We start from the raw sequence: 19,086 nt of genomic DNA on the forward strand, positions 1-19,086 counted from the left end.
ACTCCGCCCCCTTCCTGGGTCATCCCCCGGCCCCCCCCCCCCCCCCCACCGCCCCCCCCCCCCCCCCCCTCTCCCCCGGCTCACTGCCCCACTCTTAGCTCATTGCTTGCCCCCCGGCTCACTGCCCCCCCAGCCTCTCTGCCCTCCAGTCCCCAGCTCATCGCTCCCCCCCCAGCTCACTGCCCCTCCCAGCCCCTCCCCCAATAGTCTCCCCTGCCCTTAGCTCATCGCTTCCCCCTAGGCTCTCTGCCCCAGGCAAACTGTCCCCCCCAAGGTTCACTGCCCCCCAGTCCCTCCTCCTCCTCAGTTCAGTCTCCTTGCCTCCTCCCCAGGCTCACTCACCCCTAGCCCCATCCTCCCCCAAGGCTCATCCCCTCCATGCTTACTCCCCAGACCTCACTCCAGGCTTATTTCCTCCTAGACTCCCTGACCTCCACCCCAGACCCCTGCAAACCCTCACCATCCTGCACGCAGACCCCTCTAGGTCCTAGCAGTCTCCAGCTTCCCAGTTTCTTTGACCTGTTGTTTCTTGAGAGCCCTTTTCTTGGCACTGGCACTGCATACAGACCCTGGCAGAAACAACTGGGCTCCTCTCCTTGCAGCAGGAGGGTCAGGGGACTCTAAAGACACGCGCACACTTTATGTAAAATAATCAGCAACGTTTGAGGTGTTTACTCAGGCTTGTCTTGTGCATAGTGGCCATGGCACCAATCCCCGTTGCCGTGTCTATAAAGCCCTCCGCTTACTGCCCAAGCCAGACCCCAACCGCCACGTAGGGCCATGTTCATCTCGACCCAGCCCCAAATCAGGAAGATAAGCCCGTTCCCACTTGGCCAAAAGAGGACTGGCATGACTTACCCCACCCTCTAGGAACACATCATCTGCCACTTCAACTCCCCACGGTATAAAAAAATTTCCCTGATTTGCCAACAGGAAAATATGGCATCACCAGTCCTCATCCCTGGGTACAACAATGAGTAGCCATTGCCATCCTCAATCCAGGGCTAAACCAGATCCTCACTTGAGATGAAAGACAAGTGTCAATTGTTCTTTAAATATGCATGGAATCTACCTCAGTACCATCAGTCAATGACTCTGTCTTCCCTGCATTCACATACACAAACTTCTTATCGCTTTCTAGAAGACCATGTTACCATGGGTAGGTGTTAATAGCTAAGGGCCTGAATCTTCTTTGTTCTGCATCCTGTGTGGTACTTTTCACCTGTGCTCTGCACTCCCTTTGTGTAGATGGAGACACAAGATGCTAGGCAGTGGAGAATTATGTCTCCTTGTTGTAGCTCTTCATTGCACATAGCTGGAGACACAAGATAGAAAATACCTCATCTTTATGACTACAATGTGCAAAAGCAAACAACAAAAATACAAAGTTTATGCTGCTCCTTGATGCATGTATATTTTTAACATATCTTGCAGTTAGTTCCCTTTTTTGTTTATCTTTTGTGGCTTTGCTCATGTGATATGTGGCAGCATAACGTAAGGAGCATGATGAACACAAACAAGAGGAGTGTTTCTTTAGCAATAACTATTTAGAAATTCCTGTCCCGTCATGTGAGTTTCTAATGCTTTGGAGAGCAGAGGGTTCACCAATTATAATTTATATATAGTTCTTTTTGCAACAGCTTTCTCTAAGGGCTTCACTCTCTAAAAAACAGTTCAGAAAAACTGTTAAAACTTCTAATTAGTATCACGGGCTTTAAGAAAATAAGGAAAAAGTCTTCAGTCAGGTCAGACCAAATTCTCTGGCAGAGAATTCACAGCCAGGAGCAAAGGCTTCTAGATGACCAAAGGTATCAGTATGAAAAGAAGTCCAGCTGTAACTGATAAAGTACCACTGGCTTCATATTGACTTCAGAGTGAGGAACAATGTGGATACGCATAGGTATGGTACTCCTGGTCACATGCCCTGACAGCTGCTGAAGAGGATGGTTCTTAGGACTACTGGAATGAATAGCAAGGTCCTGACCCTGCTCCTACTGAAATCAATAGTTTTGCCCAGTGTGAATAACTCGATACTCGAGGCATAGAAGCACAGCATGTAAGGCCAGAAGGGATCCCCACATCATTTAGTCTGGCCTCCTGTACATCAAAGGCCACCAACACCGGGGGGAGGGATAGCTCAATGGTTTGAGCATTGGCCTGCTAAACCCAGGGTTGTGAGTTCAATCCTTGAGGGGGCCACTTAGGGATCTGGGGCAAAAATCAGTACTTGGTCCTGCTAGTGAAGGCAGGGGGCTGGACTCGATGACCTTTCAAGGTCCTTTCCAGTTCTAGGAGATAGGATATCTCCATTAATTTAAAAAAACACCCCCGAGCACCCATTCTGATTCCCTGACCTAAACACTGAGGGGTCCTGTTAGTTAAATATCTATGTAGAGACAGCAGTCGCTCCCTCGTTAAGGTTGCAATCCAGGGAACGCGCTGAGCAGCTGTTCTTGTTATGCAAGGATGTGAGGTGAGCTGCAGAGACCAAAGGTTAGACTCCATTGTCGATGGCGAGGCCTTGGCTTGCAGAGGCAGAACTGAGTGGCAGGCTGCAGCCAACAGGAGGCTCGGGTTGCTGTGTTACAGAACGTGTGAAATAAGAAATAATTTAGGAATTAAACACAAGCTCTCCATGGCTTAATGGACAGAACAACTCAGGCTCCATTAGAAGGCTGAGCCATGGTGAGGAGTAGACACTATAGCTGTAGAGATGATGCTTCTTGCCACATGATTTCATCAGCAAGAAGATCCTTAATGCATAGCTGAGGCGCAAGACAAAAAGTTCTTTGGAGAACAGCTCATGCTTCTGGCTTCCTTCGGGCTCACGCCTGCAAGGAGTAGAACATCCTTCATTTTAAGGTGAGAGATTCAGCACTTGCAGGATCAGGCTGTAGCTTGAATCCTGATCACCTTATTGATGTGGCAGTCCCACTGACTCATACTGTGACATGCCCCTTCGCAGAGGACCAGCGCAAGCTCTAGGAACCCCTTAAATCTTTCTTAAGCCCGCAGCACGATTTACTGGTGTGTGGGCCCATGTGCTGGCCTTCTGCCCCGGCTGGATTTCACTCTAAGTGGGAATCTTCCGTCTAAACCAAACAGCTAGATAGCTCTGGGAACTGTGGTCCTGATCACCTCAGCGAGGTGTTGAAGATGCTTGGTGGATACTCGTGTGGGTGAGTAGTGCTTCTACTCACATGAAGAGAATACTAAGTGGACAGCTAACTAATTTTAAGCACATTTCTCATCACCACCATTTCCCAGCACCGTACTGTTTTTTTTTTTTACTTTCTCTTGTTTCTGTTAAAAAAAAAAATTGTCCAGTCATATAGAAATACTGATTTTAATTAAACTGTGATAAATGTTAAGGTAAACTCTGGGCATTGATCTTTTTTCTTTTCCATAAGAAAATGAGTAAAACTGTTTAGACAAGGCACAGTTTTGATTTTTCATACTTTGGTACTAGGCCGATTTTACAGAAAATGTGAATTATTGCAACACAACAAAAATACAAGCTTGTCGTGATTTTAAAAGATCACCCACAAAAGTTTTGACATTAAAATCCTTAGTCTAAAAAAATAGCACCAATGAGAGTAAAAGGCCTTTAAGAATCATTAAAATAGCATTCCTGAAATGCAGCTCTCTCCTGAAAACATTTGTATAAACACGTAATAAAAGGCAGATTTTACAGGGAAAAATATTTTGTAGAAGATTACAATTTTTCATGTAAATTTAATGCCAAGACAACTCTTATTCCTCTTTTCCTAATCTTTGTTTGCTTTCCAAATCTTCTGCATTGTATTTATTTATTTTTCTTTTGATGAGGAAGGGAAGGATATAAAAACTAGGGTAGAGAATTCAAAGATAAAGCTGAGTTGAGGTTGTGTGTTTAATCCAGTCTGAAAAAAGGTCAAAGGCTAAAATAAATGGAGGACTCACATGGGGATTTTGTCATCTTCTTGTCTCACTTGAATCTAAAGTCTCAGTTCTGCCAGGAGCTCCATGTAGGCAGACTCCTGCAAACATGCAAAACTCTGTTCTCCTCTGGGGTGTTCTGCGGTCCACCCACTTGGAGCTCAGGGACTATCAAATGCTTTCACATGACAGTAAACTAGGGCTGGGATGAGGAATTAGTGTTCTAATCCAGATCCAGAACAGGTTTAGGGTTCAGAGTTTAGCTTTTGGTTCAAGAGTTTCAGGCGAGGTAGGCATGCAAATGCATGTGGAATTCCTCCAACTCTGCACACAGAGGCACCCAATTAGCCAGCTGCGTGTGCATTACTGTGTGCAGACTTGTCAGTGGCATGCTCAGGTGAGAAGAGCATTTTGAACACCTACATCACGTGAAAATCTGGCCCCATGTGTCTCCTGAGTCACATCTATATAGTTTATGGGTGTGAGATGACGAAGGGAGATGATAGGCTGCTTCTTGTCCCTGAGTTGCTTAGAAAGATTGGAGGTAGCACACAGGAGAGCGCTGCTTGGTTTTTCTTCAGTGTTTTGGAAGTCAGTGCATTCTCAAGTGGATGTCACCTGGGAACAGCTAACTGACAGGGTTTCCAAGTGCAACTGGGTAGGACTGAGAGGAGAGCGCTACTCAGTCTCTCCTCTCCTCTGTGGGAAAACCCGTCTCCCATGGCTGTGACCTGCTTCCCCCTGCTGTCAGTTCCCAACTGACTCTCGACCTGGGCATCAAGAGGAGGCAGGCTGCAGCTGCGGTTAGAGGTGGGAAACAATCTGCAAAAACAGCTCGACACAGGGTAAGCTACACCATGAGAGGAGTGGGAAACATGAGGGTCTTCGTCCACTGGGGATGATGCCCTCTTCTAGGACGTGGGAAGGAAATGCACAGGGGTCTCCTGCTATCAAGGAGGGGCAGAAGGAACAGAGATAGGGACGCTCTCATTTCTCATGGATCCTTGTTAAAGTGGAGGCTGCCCTTTAGGAATGCTGCTGAGCACAATGCAGAAAGACTTCTGTTTGCCTAGCTTTTCACATAGCCTGCAAGATTGTCTGGGGGGCCAGGCCGCTGTTTACTTTGCCATAGGAGACAGAGGCGTCTCTTAATTTAGAAATGGAAGCCTTTCCAACGACTAGCCAGAGTCCTTTGGTCTGCCTCTTGCTTGAGCCTTTTCTTAGATGCAATGGCATTTGCTTTCAGTCAAATCAGATATAGCAACACTTCATGCAATTCAGCAAAGCACTTCTAGAAGCACGTGTGTTCTATTAAGCATGAGCATAAAAAGTGCTTCACTTCACTGGGGCCACTGTTTTGAGTGAAGAACAGAGCTAGGAGAGGACAGAGGAGCTGAAGTCCTGGATTGTTTCAAAGCATGGCAATATGCACATGAGGGTGCCACTTTTAGGGGAAGCTCTGTGGGGGAAAAGTCTGACTTCCCTATCAAAGACTCCTGTGTCATTAGTAGATCTGTCAGAGAGACTGTTCATCCTGGTATATGTACGATATGCATGAGAGCCCTACACACTAGCTTGCCCGACCCATGATTACTGTATTTGAGCGCTGAAATCTTTGGGTCCAGGCTTTATCCAATTCAGGATCCAGTAAGCGCTAGTCAGTCTTGGGAGTTTCTTTCAACATTGCAAATGTTTGTTTTTTCCAGTAAAGGCAGGAAGTAAGGTGAGGCCCTCAGCAAGGCGCTGGGGCAGCAGGTCTGCCCTAGCCACCATCGCGATGGCCAGACCTGACTGGGACATCCCTTTCTCAGAGCAGGGCAGTGGATTAGACAGGAAGGGTCCAGTGGCACTAGATCCATATTTGGTTGTTCAGCCTGAAGCCAGATTTTCAACCCGGGTCAAACCCAACTCAGCAAAGGGCATCATCCACTTCACAATGGGTAGGTGATTGCACCTGCCAAGGCCGGGGCCATGCACACAACTGGTGCCTGTGGGCGGGCAAAGATCAGAGTAAAAATATGTCCCTCTATGCTTCTTAACAGACATTAGCTGTATGTGCAGGGATGGCAGATGAGATAAGAACAGTGGGAATCTGTCTGATTCACCTTATAATAAAAACAGACTCTCCCGGGGGAGGGTGGGGGGTGTTGAGAGTTTACTCCATGGCAGGAGGGTTCCCTTTTCCGTTAACACGGGCCTGCTCCAGCCCCACTGTAGTCAGTAGCGAAAGCACCACTGACTAACCCGGGAGAAGAATCAGGCCAAAGCCCAGGGTGAAATCTTGGCTGCACTGACGTCAATGGGAGTCTTGCCATGGACTTCAACGGGGCCAGGATTTCACCCCTGGTGACTTAGTGGGATCAGGATTGGACAACACCGTGTTGGCAACACTGTTCAGGTTTATAAAACTGTTAATAAAAATAAAGTTTTGAGGTTTTTAAAAAAAACAGCATTGAACATGAGTGCTGCCCCTTCCTGCCCATTTCAGCACATTTGTTTGCAAAACGTTAAGAGAACATTTTCCTTTTTGATTTGGAGCCCAGACTCTCCAGAAACTGACGAATGTTTTACCTTTCTAGCTGTTCAGCTGTTCTTAATGTAAAAATTAAAAGAATGTTTTAAAAAGGAAGGAGTGAATATTGGTAAAACTACAACCAGACACAAACAACAACATTTCTTTAGCTCTAACTAGAACAGTAATTCTATCACCTCACAGTTCAGTTTCAGCTACATTCAGGTCTAGGAATTTCCACATTCTCATGTAATGCCTTAAAGCAGCAACAAAAGTTTAAAAACAAAATTAAACTTTAACAAATAAAAAAAAATGTAAAAAGCTATTTGGTTCTTGTATCCCGCTTGTTTGTTCAGTGTATGTAACCTGACAGGATTCTTTATACCTGTGGCTACAGTTCTGATTTCTTAGCAACTGTTTTGAGAGGCTGGTTTTTTTCCCCACAAAAGCCTTGTTTCTACCTATTTCAAGTATGGTTGCAGCCCGCCAGCCAGCGGCTTTCACCACCCAGCCTCTGAATCGCTACTTTTCAATTGTACAGTAAAATGGAATGGTTAATGCTCTGTGTGAGACATAGCGGTCTCATCCACCATACCTACGCTCTCCTGGGTGGGGTAAGCTAGCTTCTGTGTTCGGTATTTTCTAAAGAGCGTTGTCTTCTGTCCCTTTGAAAAAGTCACCCTAACAGGTTCTTTGGTTAAAGAAAGTTTCCTACGCTCTCCCTGCAGGGCCACACTTCCTTCCCAAAGCGTGTGGCTCGGGGGACCATTTCCTACCAAGTAATGGAGCTTGTGGGCCGTTCTCTTCCTTCCCTCTCCCACACAGGCAGTTGAGCTAGTGCATCTTTACCAGAAGAGACAAGGGAATCCCTGCTATTCACAGGCAAAATAATCCTTGAGCGGGGCGAAGAGGTGCCGAATGACCGGGACACTCCACGATCTCCCGAGTAGCTTCTGACGAGCTCCACGCCCCATGTTGGACACGTCCGTGTAGTGAAGGGGGAAGCCAAAAATCCTGCAGAGGGAAGGAAGAGAAGAGGAGCTTTTAGAACAGCAGTTACACTTCGATGACATCTTGTCCTTGTAGTCACAGGGTTACTCCTGAGGGCCAGAACCCTGACCCTGTGCATTGCCCAAGGCACTGGGCTTTATGCATGGGTTCTCTGGGCGTTCCAGGGGAGGGATCCCCTCACCCACAGACAGTGAGCAACTGTACAGCTCCTGCACTGAAGGAGTTTTGGCCTGTGGCTCTCTGCAGTAGCAAAGCCAATGTCTCACCTATGCCCACTTCTGTGTTGTCATGGAGACAGCGCCCTCCACCTGAATGACACACAGTTGGTATGGAGTGCCCTTGCATAGCCTCAAGGCATTATTTCTACACGGATGTCTCTTGCACTGGTCACTGTTTTGTCTCACTAAGGGGCACATTTCCACAGGGATGAGATCCAGACCCTGACTCTGTGGGCACAGTGTCTGCCCAGTCTTTGCACTGGAAGTATAGGTGAGAGTCCTCAAGCCTCTCTCTGATTTGTGCCCACAGTTCCATCATAGGTACATGTTACACTCACATTAAAGAAGACCCCCACCCCCTTTTACAAATCTGCTCCCAAAACCCTGACCCTTCTCTCACTGAAGCTGAGTGTTCCATATATGCTACATATTTTTTCTTTCCTGTAGAGATCTGTATCCTGAAAAATCACTTCTGCCCCCAGCTGTAAAAGCTTGTCTAGTCACATTGTTCTGGTATGGCTTTTATGTTTCCACATGGCTCTCACACGCTTCCATACTCATGGTTTTCACAAACCTAACTCAGGTTTAAGGGGTTTTTCAGCTTACACTCAGATGCTGAAATCTAGTGATCCACACTACTGTTAGAATACTTTTCCCTCCATGAATCTATGATCTTGGTTCGCTTGTATTACTGAAACGCAGAGATAATCTCTCTTCTCTGAAACCAGCACTGGGCTCTTGTCATACTGAAAAGCCCTGATGTGCCGTCAGTCAGGTGACATGCAGTGACTGTCGCACTTGACTGAAGCGCAGTAATGTATTTATCTTAATGGCGGTCTCTAGTATTATTATTATTACTGCTGTCCACTGAAACACAAGGCAAGTGAATATATCCAATCACTTGCCTGAAGAGCTCAAACAGATGTGTCAGGTACTGGAGAATCACTGCACAACATGAAAACCAGTTTCCACAAGAACTGAACTTTGGAATCCCCCTAAACTGAAGAAGAAGTGCATTCCGCCAACACATGCATGAACTAATTCCACTGGGAGCACCCCCACAGCAGAGCCCAGCTGTCCCGGCTGACAGAGACACCCTGGATGGTCTGATTAACAAATTACCCTTTCCTGGGTGCCAGCTTTATTTAAAACATAACCAGGGGGAAATAAAAGAACCAGATGACACACCCAAGACCTCTCTGTTCAGGGATCAGGGCCAGGGGCTCTTTCAGTCATTAAACTGTAGGCTTCCTTTTGCTGTTGCCTGCTGCAGAGTCCACAAACCATTGAGAAGTCCCCCTTGTTGGGCCATCGCCCTTAGTGACAAGCCAGAGAGCCTGCAGTGTAAACTCCTGGGCCCCTTCCAAGGAGGGTCAGCAGATTCTGCTTCTTGCTAAGGAACTGCCAGGTTAGAAAAGGCCACCTCCCATGCACACTTCACACCTCCCTCCAGTGTATGCTGGAGAAGTGTTTCCTTTCCAGGAACCAATTCAAGCCAGGGGGCTTCTGGACCATGGCCTCGCCCTCTTGGAGTCTCACCCTGAAGAGCCAGTGAACTCCATCACAGACTCCCATGGGAAGAGCTGGCAGATGCACGCAGCGCCTCCCACAGGCCTTTAAGGGGACCCTGCTAGTGTGCACTAAAAGTTCCATAGTCTGCTTTGATCTGAACAGCAGTAGGTCAATGCGCTCCACGGTACTTTTTGCTCGCAGTAACAAGAGCCACATGGCCAGTCAGTTCACGGCAGGCTGCAGTGCTGTGGATTTACACCCCAGCCTGCCATGCACTGACTCTCCCTATAGACATGCCCTGAGCGTGTGGTTCTACCTAATCCCCACCTTTTTTTCCCCCCTCTCCCATCCCTCCACCTCTCTCTGAGCCACCCCTTGGTAGTGACGCTCACCTTTCTAACTCAGTGCACCACAAATTGTCTTCTTTCCCATTCATGAGCACTGGGAGCTGCATGCTTTTCCCCTGCCTGAGGGAGTTGGATTTAGTCGTTATGGTTTGCACTTTTCTCAACTGAAGAACAAAACAACAAGAGTTGATGTGAACTTCTGGGTTTAGTATTCGGGATCAAATGGATGTTCTGTGGGCTATCCTGCAAAGATCTCGTACTGAGAACAGGGCTGATCTAGGCAGGGAATGATAAAAGGAAGGAGCAGGGATTTTGCATGCCAGCATTTTTAGTATTTACACCAATATGCATCAGATGCCAGCAACGGATTCTGCAACCACCGGCACGTCAGCTCTTAAGAGAGTGGTTGCACTCGCAGAAGAGGGTATTTGTAAAAAAAAGTATATGGAAACGGATGGAGCTACTTTACCTGGGCACTGAAATCCATAGCTCCCAAGAATTAAAAATATCTATACAGAGATCCAGAGGGAGAGCAGCAATTTGTGTCTCCTGTAGGAACAGCGTTGGCATGTTGGGAACAAGGAAAAGTAGCAGGCCAGGGTGTGTGCCCATTAACCAGGACTGTGCCACATGGCGTTAAGTCCCCACAGTTACAGCCAAACACTCAGCTTTGGGCCTCATTTGTGTGTGGACGATACCTCAACAGAAAGCCCCTATGAACAAGACAGAAGCCCAGCATCATCTGTCTCACCAGATCCACAAAGCAGAACAGAGGGAAAAATAAGGGAGGTGTGGGGGAGGGAGGGAGAGAGAGGTTGGAACCACAGAGAAATCCCTCATTAGGGTTGAAATGAGAGAGAATATCCTCAAGTCCAGGAGAAAGCAGAGAATCCTCGAGAGTAAATCAACTAGAGCATCCACCAGCCAGGACATCCCTTATTATAGCATGCAGTATTCCACGAGGGAGCCCCAGGAGGTGACGGAGCCCCGAGTAAGTGGTATTCATGGCAAGCTGAGAAATACCAGACTGCCCCAAGGAAGGAAAGGGAAAGGGTTGAACAGCAAGTCTTACCTTTGCTATCCTACTGTACTCCAGGCAGTCCTGAAGCTCAACTCTATCAGTCCTGGAAGCTACCAGAGGCCTGAGAACAGGCAAAGCTCATTACACTCTAAACTCTACAATTAAGTCTGTTCTCTAGTCCTCCACCAAGCTTATCTTTTGTGCAAAATTCATCGCTTCCTCTGCTGTAGCAGGGAGTGCGGCATCATTTAAAGAAAAAGTGAAAATCAAATGTAATCCCAGACTGCAAGTCAAGTGGGTGAAAATAAAGCCTCACCATTATCATTTCATACATGTGAACAGCCTTTGTGAAAGCCCCACACAGCCCTGCTCAGCATAAGCAAGCTTTATGCACAAGAGGCAACAGAATCCAGAAACCTCCCAAAAGAGAGAAGAACTGAGAGAGGTCATGGGGGAAACATGACATTAACGGCTGGCCGGGGCTTCTGGTTTTGTTCTTTAATTATAGTTGTAAGAAGTGGAAAAATATTTATGACTTTGAAAAAATCCAAGAAAAAAAACCCACTGGCCTACTGGGTTTTTTGTGTTTTTGTAAAGACAGTGCGACTGTTGGAGATCTGTGTGTGAAGGGGAATAACCTGCACAACAAATCTGGCAACTGATTACTCGGATTTGTGCACGTCCTTTCTGTGCCACACCTAGCAACTGTGTCCCTGGCCTCTTATATCATTTCATTTCCCACCTTAAAATGGCAGGCACAGATGCGGAGGGAGGTTGTGAGACTCCTTTTTTCTACACTGTCAGTGAGGGACGGAAACCAAACCTCCGCCAGCTTGAGAAATACAAACAGAAAAATGAGTGTTCCAGTGGTAGAGCCCACTGATGCGCAAACGTAGATTCACGTTTCTTGACTACTTAAGAGGCTTTAATGAACATGCCTATTTATTAGATGATGCAAGAGCATATAATCTACTTACAAATATCCCACACAGTACGGAGCTCTGGGCCCAGATATCAAGTCAATTTGAACCACCGTGTTCTTTAAAGTGAAGGTAACAACTGAGTGCTTCTTCCAAGAGAACAAATAAGCTGTTTCCTTCAAATGTAGGACCACTTAGGAACCCAGCCCAAAGGCGGCTTTCACTGCTCCTGTCCGTTGGGACTGTAGAATCTCCCACTACACACAGTGAATCCTTGGGATGTACCAGGTCTTGTGTTGCCCATTCCCCCATCCCGTTGCGCTGCTCTATCCCTTTCCGAAGTGCTGTAGCATCCTTATCCGTAAAGCAGAATGGAGCTACAGCTTGCAGAATTGAGCTGTTACCCCTCTCCTCCTTGCAGTGTGCTGCCAGCTGTCTGAATACGCAGATCCTAGCTCGTCTGTGGATCTCTCTCATACCAAGCTTTCCAGAGAAGACCAGTGCCTCTCTCCCTCTCCAGCTCCAGACCATACCTGCCTCTTCAACCACATTATAATGACATTGCACATACCCTTGTTCAACTTCATTGGCTGGGGTCAGCCATATTACAAAACCAACCACACCCCTTTACAGGCTGGTAGTGCTGTCTCTTTGCAGAGTTCACTTCTTTCAGGCAATGTACAATAGTTATGCAATTTACAGTGGCTGCCCCTATCCCTCAGACACATCATGATGTGATCAAAAATGATTAAAGGGTCAGGGAATGATCCATAACAATAAAATTATGGTGCGTCATTGACAGTCTCTCTCTCTCAATAGCCTGAAGGAAACATTGTAAGAAATTATAGCCGAAGTGATGAGAGAGACAAGGTGAGGCAGGTAAGATCTTTATCTTTTATTGAACCAACTTCTGTTGAGGAGAGAGACAAGCTTTTGAGAAGCTGGTCCAATGAAAGATATTACATCACCCACCTTGTTTCTCTAATACCCTGGGTCTGACACAGCTACAACTACACAGCAACGACTGTAGGTTTTATCCCGTTACAACTGTCCTGGATACCTGACCATTTTAAATGAATAGAAGCAGGTCAAGTAGCAATAGCAGTTATTACAGTCAGCCTCACTTAATTAGCTATTGTTCATAGGCACATGCTCTAAATTGGGACAGGCGGCTGGTAACTCATTTTCTGCAATGCCCTCAATAGGTTTTCATGGGTAACATTTTCAAGTGTGCCTAAGTTCCATTTTCAAAAGACCCTTAGGACCCCTCGTCTCATTAAAAGTCAATGGGACTTGACTCCTAAGTGCCCATCGATTTTGAAAATGGGACTTAGTCACTTTTGAAAATTTGACCCCAAACCCACTTTAGTGGGACACCACTGAGACCTCATGCTTTAATCTCTATGCTCACTCAGTTACAAACAAATTAAAATGCAACTACGATTTTCAAAATGCAGGTATAATAGAAGCCATGCAGCTTCTCTTTCACTTTTCAAATGCCTACTTCCATCAGGTGCAGCTTTAACTATTTATAATTCCTAAACATATCTGCAATTAAAGCGCAATCAAGCATATAAAGTTCAGAAATCCTTGAGGGATTCCATTGGTTTCTTTGTGTCTGTATTTACTTACTGAGAATTTTGATGTGTGAAAATTCCATCTGCCATTGCTAGGAATCTCTGGTTAACAAGGTCACTATTAGCATCCTTTTATTTAATTGCAATGTCATTTTATTATAACTTTTTCCTGTGAATTTGGTGGTGGTGAAAGGAGCTGGACAGAAGGCTCGGGGAGAGTGGAGCTTCTGTTCATCCTCAGAAAGCTACAGGATAGACTGCAACCATGCCAGCTTTCCCCCACGTTGCCCTGCAAATGGGCCTCACTACTGCCCTGGATGGACCATCTCCAGGACGGAGAGATTAGTTTGATCTCTATGGCCCATCCAAACGCTTGTTCCCTTAGGCTGAGGCTGTCAGCATGGGGAAGGGCAGTCAGTGCCACTCACAGAGGTAGGTTTTGGTCCACAGAGAACTGGACTGTCAGTGTCCTTCTAAAAAGGCAATTGTGCATGTGCGATTGCAAACACTGAACTGGTGTCTGTAGAGGCAAGAGAATCTCCAGCTCATGGAAACAGGGGAGTGTTTTGCTTAAGAGAACTGGGTACGTTTATCACAAGGTCTGTTAAACGTCTCAAACCCAGAGTGCGGACCATGCATGGATCCCAGTCTCACAGCACTGTGCAAGGGAAACCAAGTGCCCTGTGTGGTGGCAGAGGGGAATTCAGATTACTCACTGTCCCGTCAGCAGTCCAAGAGTTTGCTGCAGCAACCCATTAGGATGGAGGATAATGAGTTTGAAATTCCTACCACAGCTCCAGCAAACTGCATGAAGGGCCTGAGCCAGTGCACCCTGCTATCCAGGGAGGGGTCCCATTGACTTCAACGGGCTTTGGATCAGGCCCAAACTCTACAATTTTTCCAGATTCACATAATTACTAACAGTAAGTGCAATGCAGAAACAGAACCATTGTTGGGAAGATAACTGAGCTCCGCAAAGGGCTGTGGGGTCGCAGGCTAGTGAGTTTCATTGGCTCCCAGGAGCTGCATGTGGTGCCGAGGAGGAAAGAACCAGGAGAGTGTCACAAATAGAAGAGTTACCTGTTCATCCCAGGCAGATTGCCCCAGAAATAGCGCGCTCTGTGTGCAGCTGATACCTTGATGGCGTCGATCATAACTGGGTTGCACTGCATTCCGAGATAGAAAAAGGGAAAAGATTAAAGAGAAGCACCTGTGGCCAGCATAAACCGTACCATCCAGCACTAACTGCAGCCACCTCCAGCCGCGTTCCAAATCAACTCACTGCATGGAGATGGCTGGCGAACTGCCCTGCTCCTCACGTAACCAACGAACAAGACCTTAAAAGGCTTATTCTCATGCATCCGACGAAGTGGGCATTCACCCACGAAAGCTTATGCTCCAATACATCTGTTAGTCTTAAAGGTGCCACAGGACTCTCTGTTCCTTTCTCTAGGACCTTAAATTTCAAAGTGCTGCTGCTGCATCCTCCAGCACCCTGAAGTCCTATGCGCCAGTGGCAGGGCTGGAGCAGCATCCTCCAGCTCCCTGAAGCCAATGCCCAGCATGGGAAGTGCGTTCTCCACTACGTGCAATTTTAAAAACTCAGTAGATCCTCTCAGAGGGAGCCAGCATAAATGTCTTTTTGTTCTGCGTGCGCACAGTGCCCAGTGCAATGGGGTCCTGATCCAGAACTAGGAATCCTAGGCACCAATGCAATACAAATGAATAATAATGATACATGTTGATCAAATTCCAGTGTCTCACTGTTCATTACTTTGGGTCAGGGACAGAATTATCCTCCTAGGTAGAGACTCTTACAACACGCAATAGACAGGCTGCAAATGATGCCACAGAAGTTGCAGCCTCATCTGTAGCACCGTCTTTGTTATTGTGAGAGTGAATGCTTTGCACTTCCCTAAAACCTTCCAGCTGGAAATATCAAAGCACTTTACACTAATGAACAGACGCTCAAAATCCTCCTGCCAGGCTGCTAAGAACTATTAATCCCATTTTACAGATGGGAAAATTGAGGCACAGAGAGGGGAAGCCATTTGCCCAAGGTCAGAGAGGAAATCTGAAGCAGAGCCAGGAACAGAACATATATCTACCAATTCCCAGCTCTGTGAATTGTCCTCTGGAACATCCTTCCTCCCCAGTTGTTTTGTTTGAGCTTTTTAACCTGGGGTCCCTATACAACCACCGCCCATACATATTCTCACAGCCCAGCTTCATCCTCAGGCTGATTTATAGGATATATTATATGATAAAGCACATGAAGGATGCAAGAGCCTGCCCATTCTAGGCCCTTGTATGCAAAGCAGGAATGCGGGGAATGGCTCCCAGTGACTCCTACCTCCAAAAATCGAGAAATGTCCCTTTTATCATTGACTCTCATGGCCACAACATTCTCAAACATCCAGAAGAAGGGGCGTTCCTCCCCCGCCTTGGGACGTGCGTAATTGAGGAGATGATAGAACTCGAAGAACAGCCTTCCAGTGCCCTCTGCAATAGGGAATGTATAAGATTGTGAGGGCTTATCGCAGCCCGAAGAGAAGAGAGAGACTCCCGTCTCCCGGAACAGCGACGGCAAAGGCAGGAACAACAAGAGCTCCCTTCACACAGCGCTGCGAATGCGCCTCCACCCTGCACTAGCCCTTCCAGAGGTTAGACAAGCTCAGTCTCCACGGTCCATTCAGTCCTGGACCTCCCTAAAGCAGGTGCCACTTGGGGAACATATTAATGCCATTTATGGTGGTGGTAGTTTTAGACTCCTGTCCACCAGGAACTGGAATGAGACACCAAGTCATTTCCCAGAAACCACCAAACAGTCACCAGACCAGATGGTAGGATCTTGTGGCCAGCACCAAACCCGGCTGGATATGAACCAGGGGGTTAGAGGTGAAATGTTCCATTCCCCATTAGCCACCACACCCCTCCAGAAACAAACAAACAGTCTTACCATACAGACCCTTTCTGGCAGGATTCACAATAGAGAGATCGTTACAGGGGCTTCCACCAATCACCAAGTCGAAAGGACCCCACTCCTCAATCTAGGACAGACAATCGGATTCAGTGTCAGTGAACACCAGGTAACAGTCGTCTCCCATTAAAGTACATGCCACTGGGGGCACAACAACAACTGTATCACAGGTCTGCACTCAGCTCACACTTCTCCTTTTCAGTAGTAAATAAAGTAAATCCCCTGGGGCGTGGCAGGTGTGTTCGCCAGCCCTTCCGTGGAACGCATTTCTCTTGGTTATGCTCACGTTTCTCTTGGTTATGTTCCTGACATCATGCACGTATGTGATGTTCCCTTCGTGCCGGACAGTTCCCACAGCAATGGAATCTTCGCAAATCTCAGAGGCGATGTATTTCTCCACTTTAATGCCTAGGTCCTTCAGAACCAGGTAACCTGTTGGGGAAAAGACACCCAGGTCGAGTTCCAGTCGGGTGGTTCTTATCAGTCCCTCATCCTCCTCCACTGGCCCATAACACACACTCTGTGCCACCCTGGCGCATCATGAGCAAGTGCAGACTAAGGATCTTCTCTAGGTCAGTAAGGGTGGCAGAATCTAGTCCTCTGAGCTCCCCCACACCCCTTTAAGATCCTCTCCACGGAGAGACACCTTCAAAGAACACATTGGACTTCTCCCAGGAGCACCCATTCATTCTCTCCAGGGGGAGGAAGCAGAGCCAGGGAGGTGTCTGCAGAACTGAACCTTCAGTAGTCAAGCCACCTGCACTGAGACATTTCCCCACTGGGGGCTCCATCTTACAGGGCTCCCTCGCCTTTCCCCACTGGGGGTTCCCCCAGACATTTCCCCACTGAGGGCTCCATCTTACAGGGAAGCCCCCAGAGCTCCCTCGCCTCTCCCTGAACAGAGTGGGCAAGGAGGGTGCTCAGAAGCTCAGAGAATCAGGCCCTTGCTTTCTAAAGCCCAATTGTTCCAGCTTCCTCACCAAAACCAAACGGGGGACATACCGCCCCAGAGCTCCCCCTCCTCAGTATTACCCAGGACATGCTGCTTATCAAGTAGGGTCTCCAAGAATGTTCTAAGCAGCTCTGGTTAGCACTCACTTAGCCTTTCCTGAAGGCATGTCACCAGGTAAGATTAAGTTCCAAACACAGCATTCATCTCTTGTCAAGTTGGCTGTATAGAATCCATCCCCCACCCAGATCCAGTCCAGGACTTTGGTAGAACCTATGTAGTGTGTAACTGAAGAATTCATCCTAGGTTTTGCCCAGGACACAATGTGTGCGAGGACACGCTGCCCTGGGTGCACTTAGTGAGTGAGTATGACATGGTTCTTCACCTTGAAGCTGAATTACAGGGTCGAATCCAGCCCTGGTGTAAACAAACACAACTCAACTGACTTCAGTGGAATTGCATCTTACATACAGCAGAACGGAATTTGCCCCGGATGGGTTATTAATTCCAGGCTCCAGGGCCCTGGGACTAGAGCTGGTTGGGAATTTTTTTGATGTAAAAAAAATATGCATCCGAAGAAGTGGGTTGTAGCCCACGAAAGCTTATGCTCTAATAAATTTGTTAGTCTCTAAGGTGCCACAAGTACTCCTGTTCTTTTTGCGGATACAGACTAACACGGCTGCTACTCTGAAACCTTTGATGTAAAATGGTGATTCGTCAAAACAGATGCTTTTTGGGGGAAAGAGTCAGTTTCTGTGAAACTGTCCTTGGGAAGGTTTCTCAGGCCCAGGATGGCATTTCTGGTCGGGGGAGAGAGGGGTGGGGAGGGAGGGAGGGAGAAAGAAAGAACGAAGACAGACATCCCCCCCACTCCCAAACAGTCCAGTGGTTAGGGACTCAGCTGGGATGCAGGAAACCAAGTTCAAGTCCCTGCTCTGCCTGATTCAGAGAAGGGATTTACACCTCAATCTCCCTGCCCCAAGGCAGGTGCTTTACCCACCAGGCTATTGGCTGTTCTGGGGTGGGTCAGTCTCTCTCCCTCTCATGATTTTTCGTGAAAAATTCCAAAAGTTCTCATTTTCATTCCAATGCAAAACTAAAGCGACATTTCGAAACTTCTGATTTTTTTGCAAACTGGAATTCTCGTTTTCCAGCCAGCTCTACCTGGGACACAGTGTTGGCATCAACCTCTGGCTTTGATTTGCTTTCACATTCTCCATATCAGTTAATAAGCAAGCTGGGTCTGTGCTCAGGCTCCGCTGGTGAACGGAAGGGACAACAGCAATTGTGTCTCATGTGCCTGCCCTCTCCCACCACAACTTCCCTCCGTCGAGCAGAAAAAACAGCTACTCAGATTCTGGACTCTTTAAGGGGCGGTTTTGTGGCTAAAGCGCTGGACTGAGAATCCTGGCTCTGCCTCAGGCTCACTCTGTGTGAACTTGGCCAAGTCACTTCATCGCTCTGGGCCTCGGTTTCCCCATCTGTGTAATGGACATGATGACAATGACCTAGCACCGTGGGGTGCTATGAGGCTGAGTTCATTCAGGTTGGTGAGGGGCTTGGATCTCCCTGGATGGCAGGTGCTAGAGCAGTATGAATCATCAATATTTAATACTGTTAGTCATCCAAAAATAAGCTCTCTTGGCGCCTCACCTGTTGCTATGCCATCAAATAGGGACAGCACTCGGATTGGCCTCCTTTCTGTTGCAGGCACTGCCGGGTAGATTTTAGGCGCATCCTGCAATTAAATAGAGAGAGAAATGAAGTGGGCAGCACCTTCAGCCTGGGCTCATGCTCCTATTGCAGCAGGACTCCCATGCTCTGGGTAACAGCTCAATGCTCCACGAGGCAGGCCCCGGGCCCAAGCCCTGTCATTACAGGGCTCTCCGCTGGCTTCTCTTCAGGAGAGCTTGGGAGAGCCCAGAAGCCTTGGAAGACGTGTGTGCAGGAAAACACAAGTCAGGAACACAGAGGGCACCACGACTGGGTCAAATGCTAACAGAAAAGTGTGGATTTTGAGGAGTGGTTTTAAGAATCCAGCAGATTCCCATAATCCCAGATGACAGTCAGCAGGACCCCTCAGGAAGATGCTAACCTCCCTTTTATAGGCAGCACGAAGGA

At 47.5% G+C, this 19,086-nt stretch overlaps 1 protein-coding gene across 1 annotated transcript in view; it reads right to left on the bottom strand.

The window, feature by feature from the left end:
- Positions 1–6,196: 6,196 nt before the first annotated feature.
- Positions 6,197–19,086, bottom strand: part of DNMT3B (DNA methyltransferase 3 beta) — a 45,630-nt gene continuing 32,740 nt past the window's right edge. Inside the window, exons 14-21 of the mRNA XM_024215430.3 lie at positions 18,619–18,703; positions 16,303–16,448; positions 15,996–16,086; positions 15,390–15,538; positions 14,117–14,202; positions 10,591–10,660; positions 9,564–9,682; positions 6,197–7,444 (exon numbers count right to left, since the gene is read on the bottom strand). Of these exons, the coding sequence (XP_024071198.1) occupies positions 7,303–7,444; positions 9,564–9,682; positions 10,591–10,660; positions 14,117–14,202; positions 15,390–15,538; positions 15,996–16,086; positions 16,303–16,448; positions 18,619–18,703 (888 nt within the window). The 3' untranslated portion in view covers positions 6,197–7,302. The remainder of the gene's footprint in view (positions 7,445–9,563; positions 9,683–10,590; positions 10,661–14,116; positions 14,203–15,389; positions 15,539–15,995; positions 16,087–16,302; positions 16,449–18,618; positions 18,704–19,086) is intronic.

Source organism: Terrapene carolina, unplaced genomic scaffold (assembly GCF_002925995.2).
Source record: "Terrapene carolina triunguis isolate 2854851 unplaced genomic scaffold, T_m_triunguis-2.0 Scaffold130, whole genome shotgun sequence".
Classification (NCBI taxonomy): Eukaryota; Metazoa; Chordata; order Testudines; family Emydidae; genus Terrapene; species Terrapene triunguis.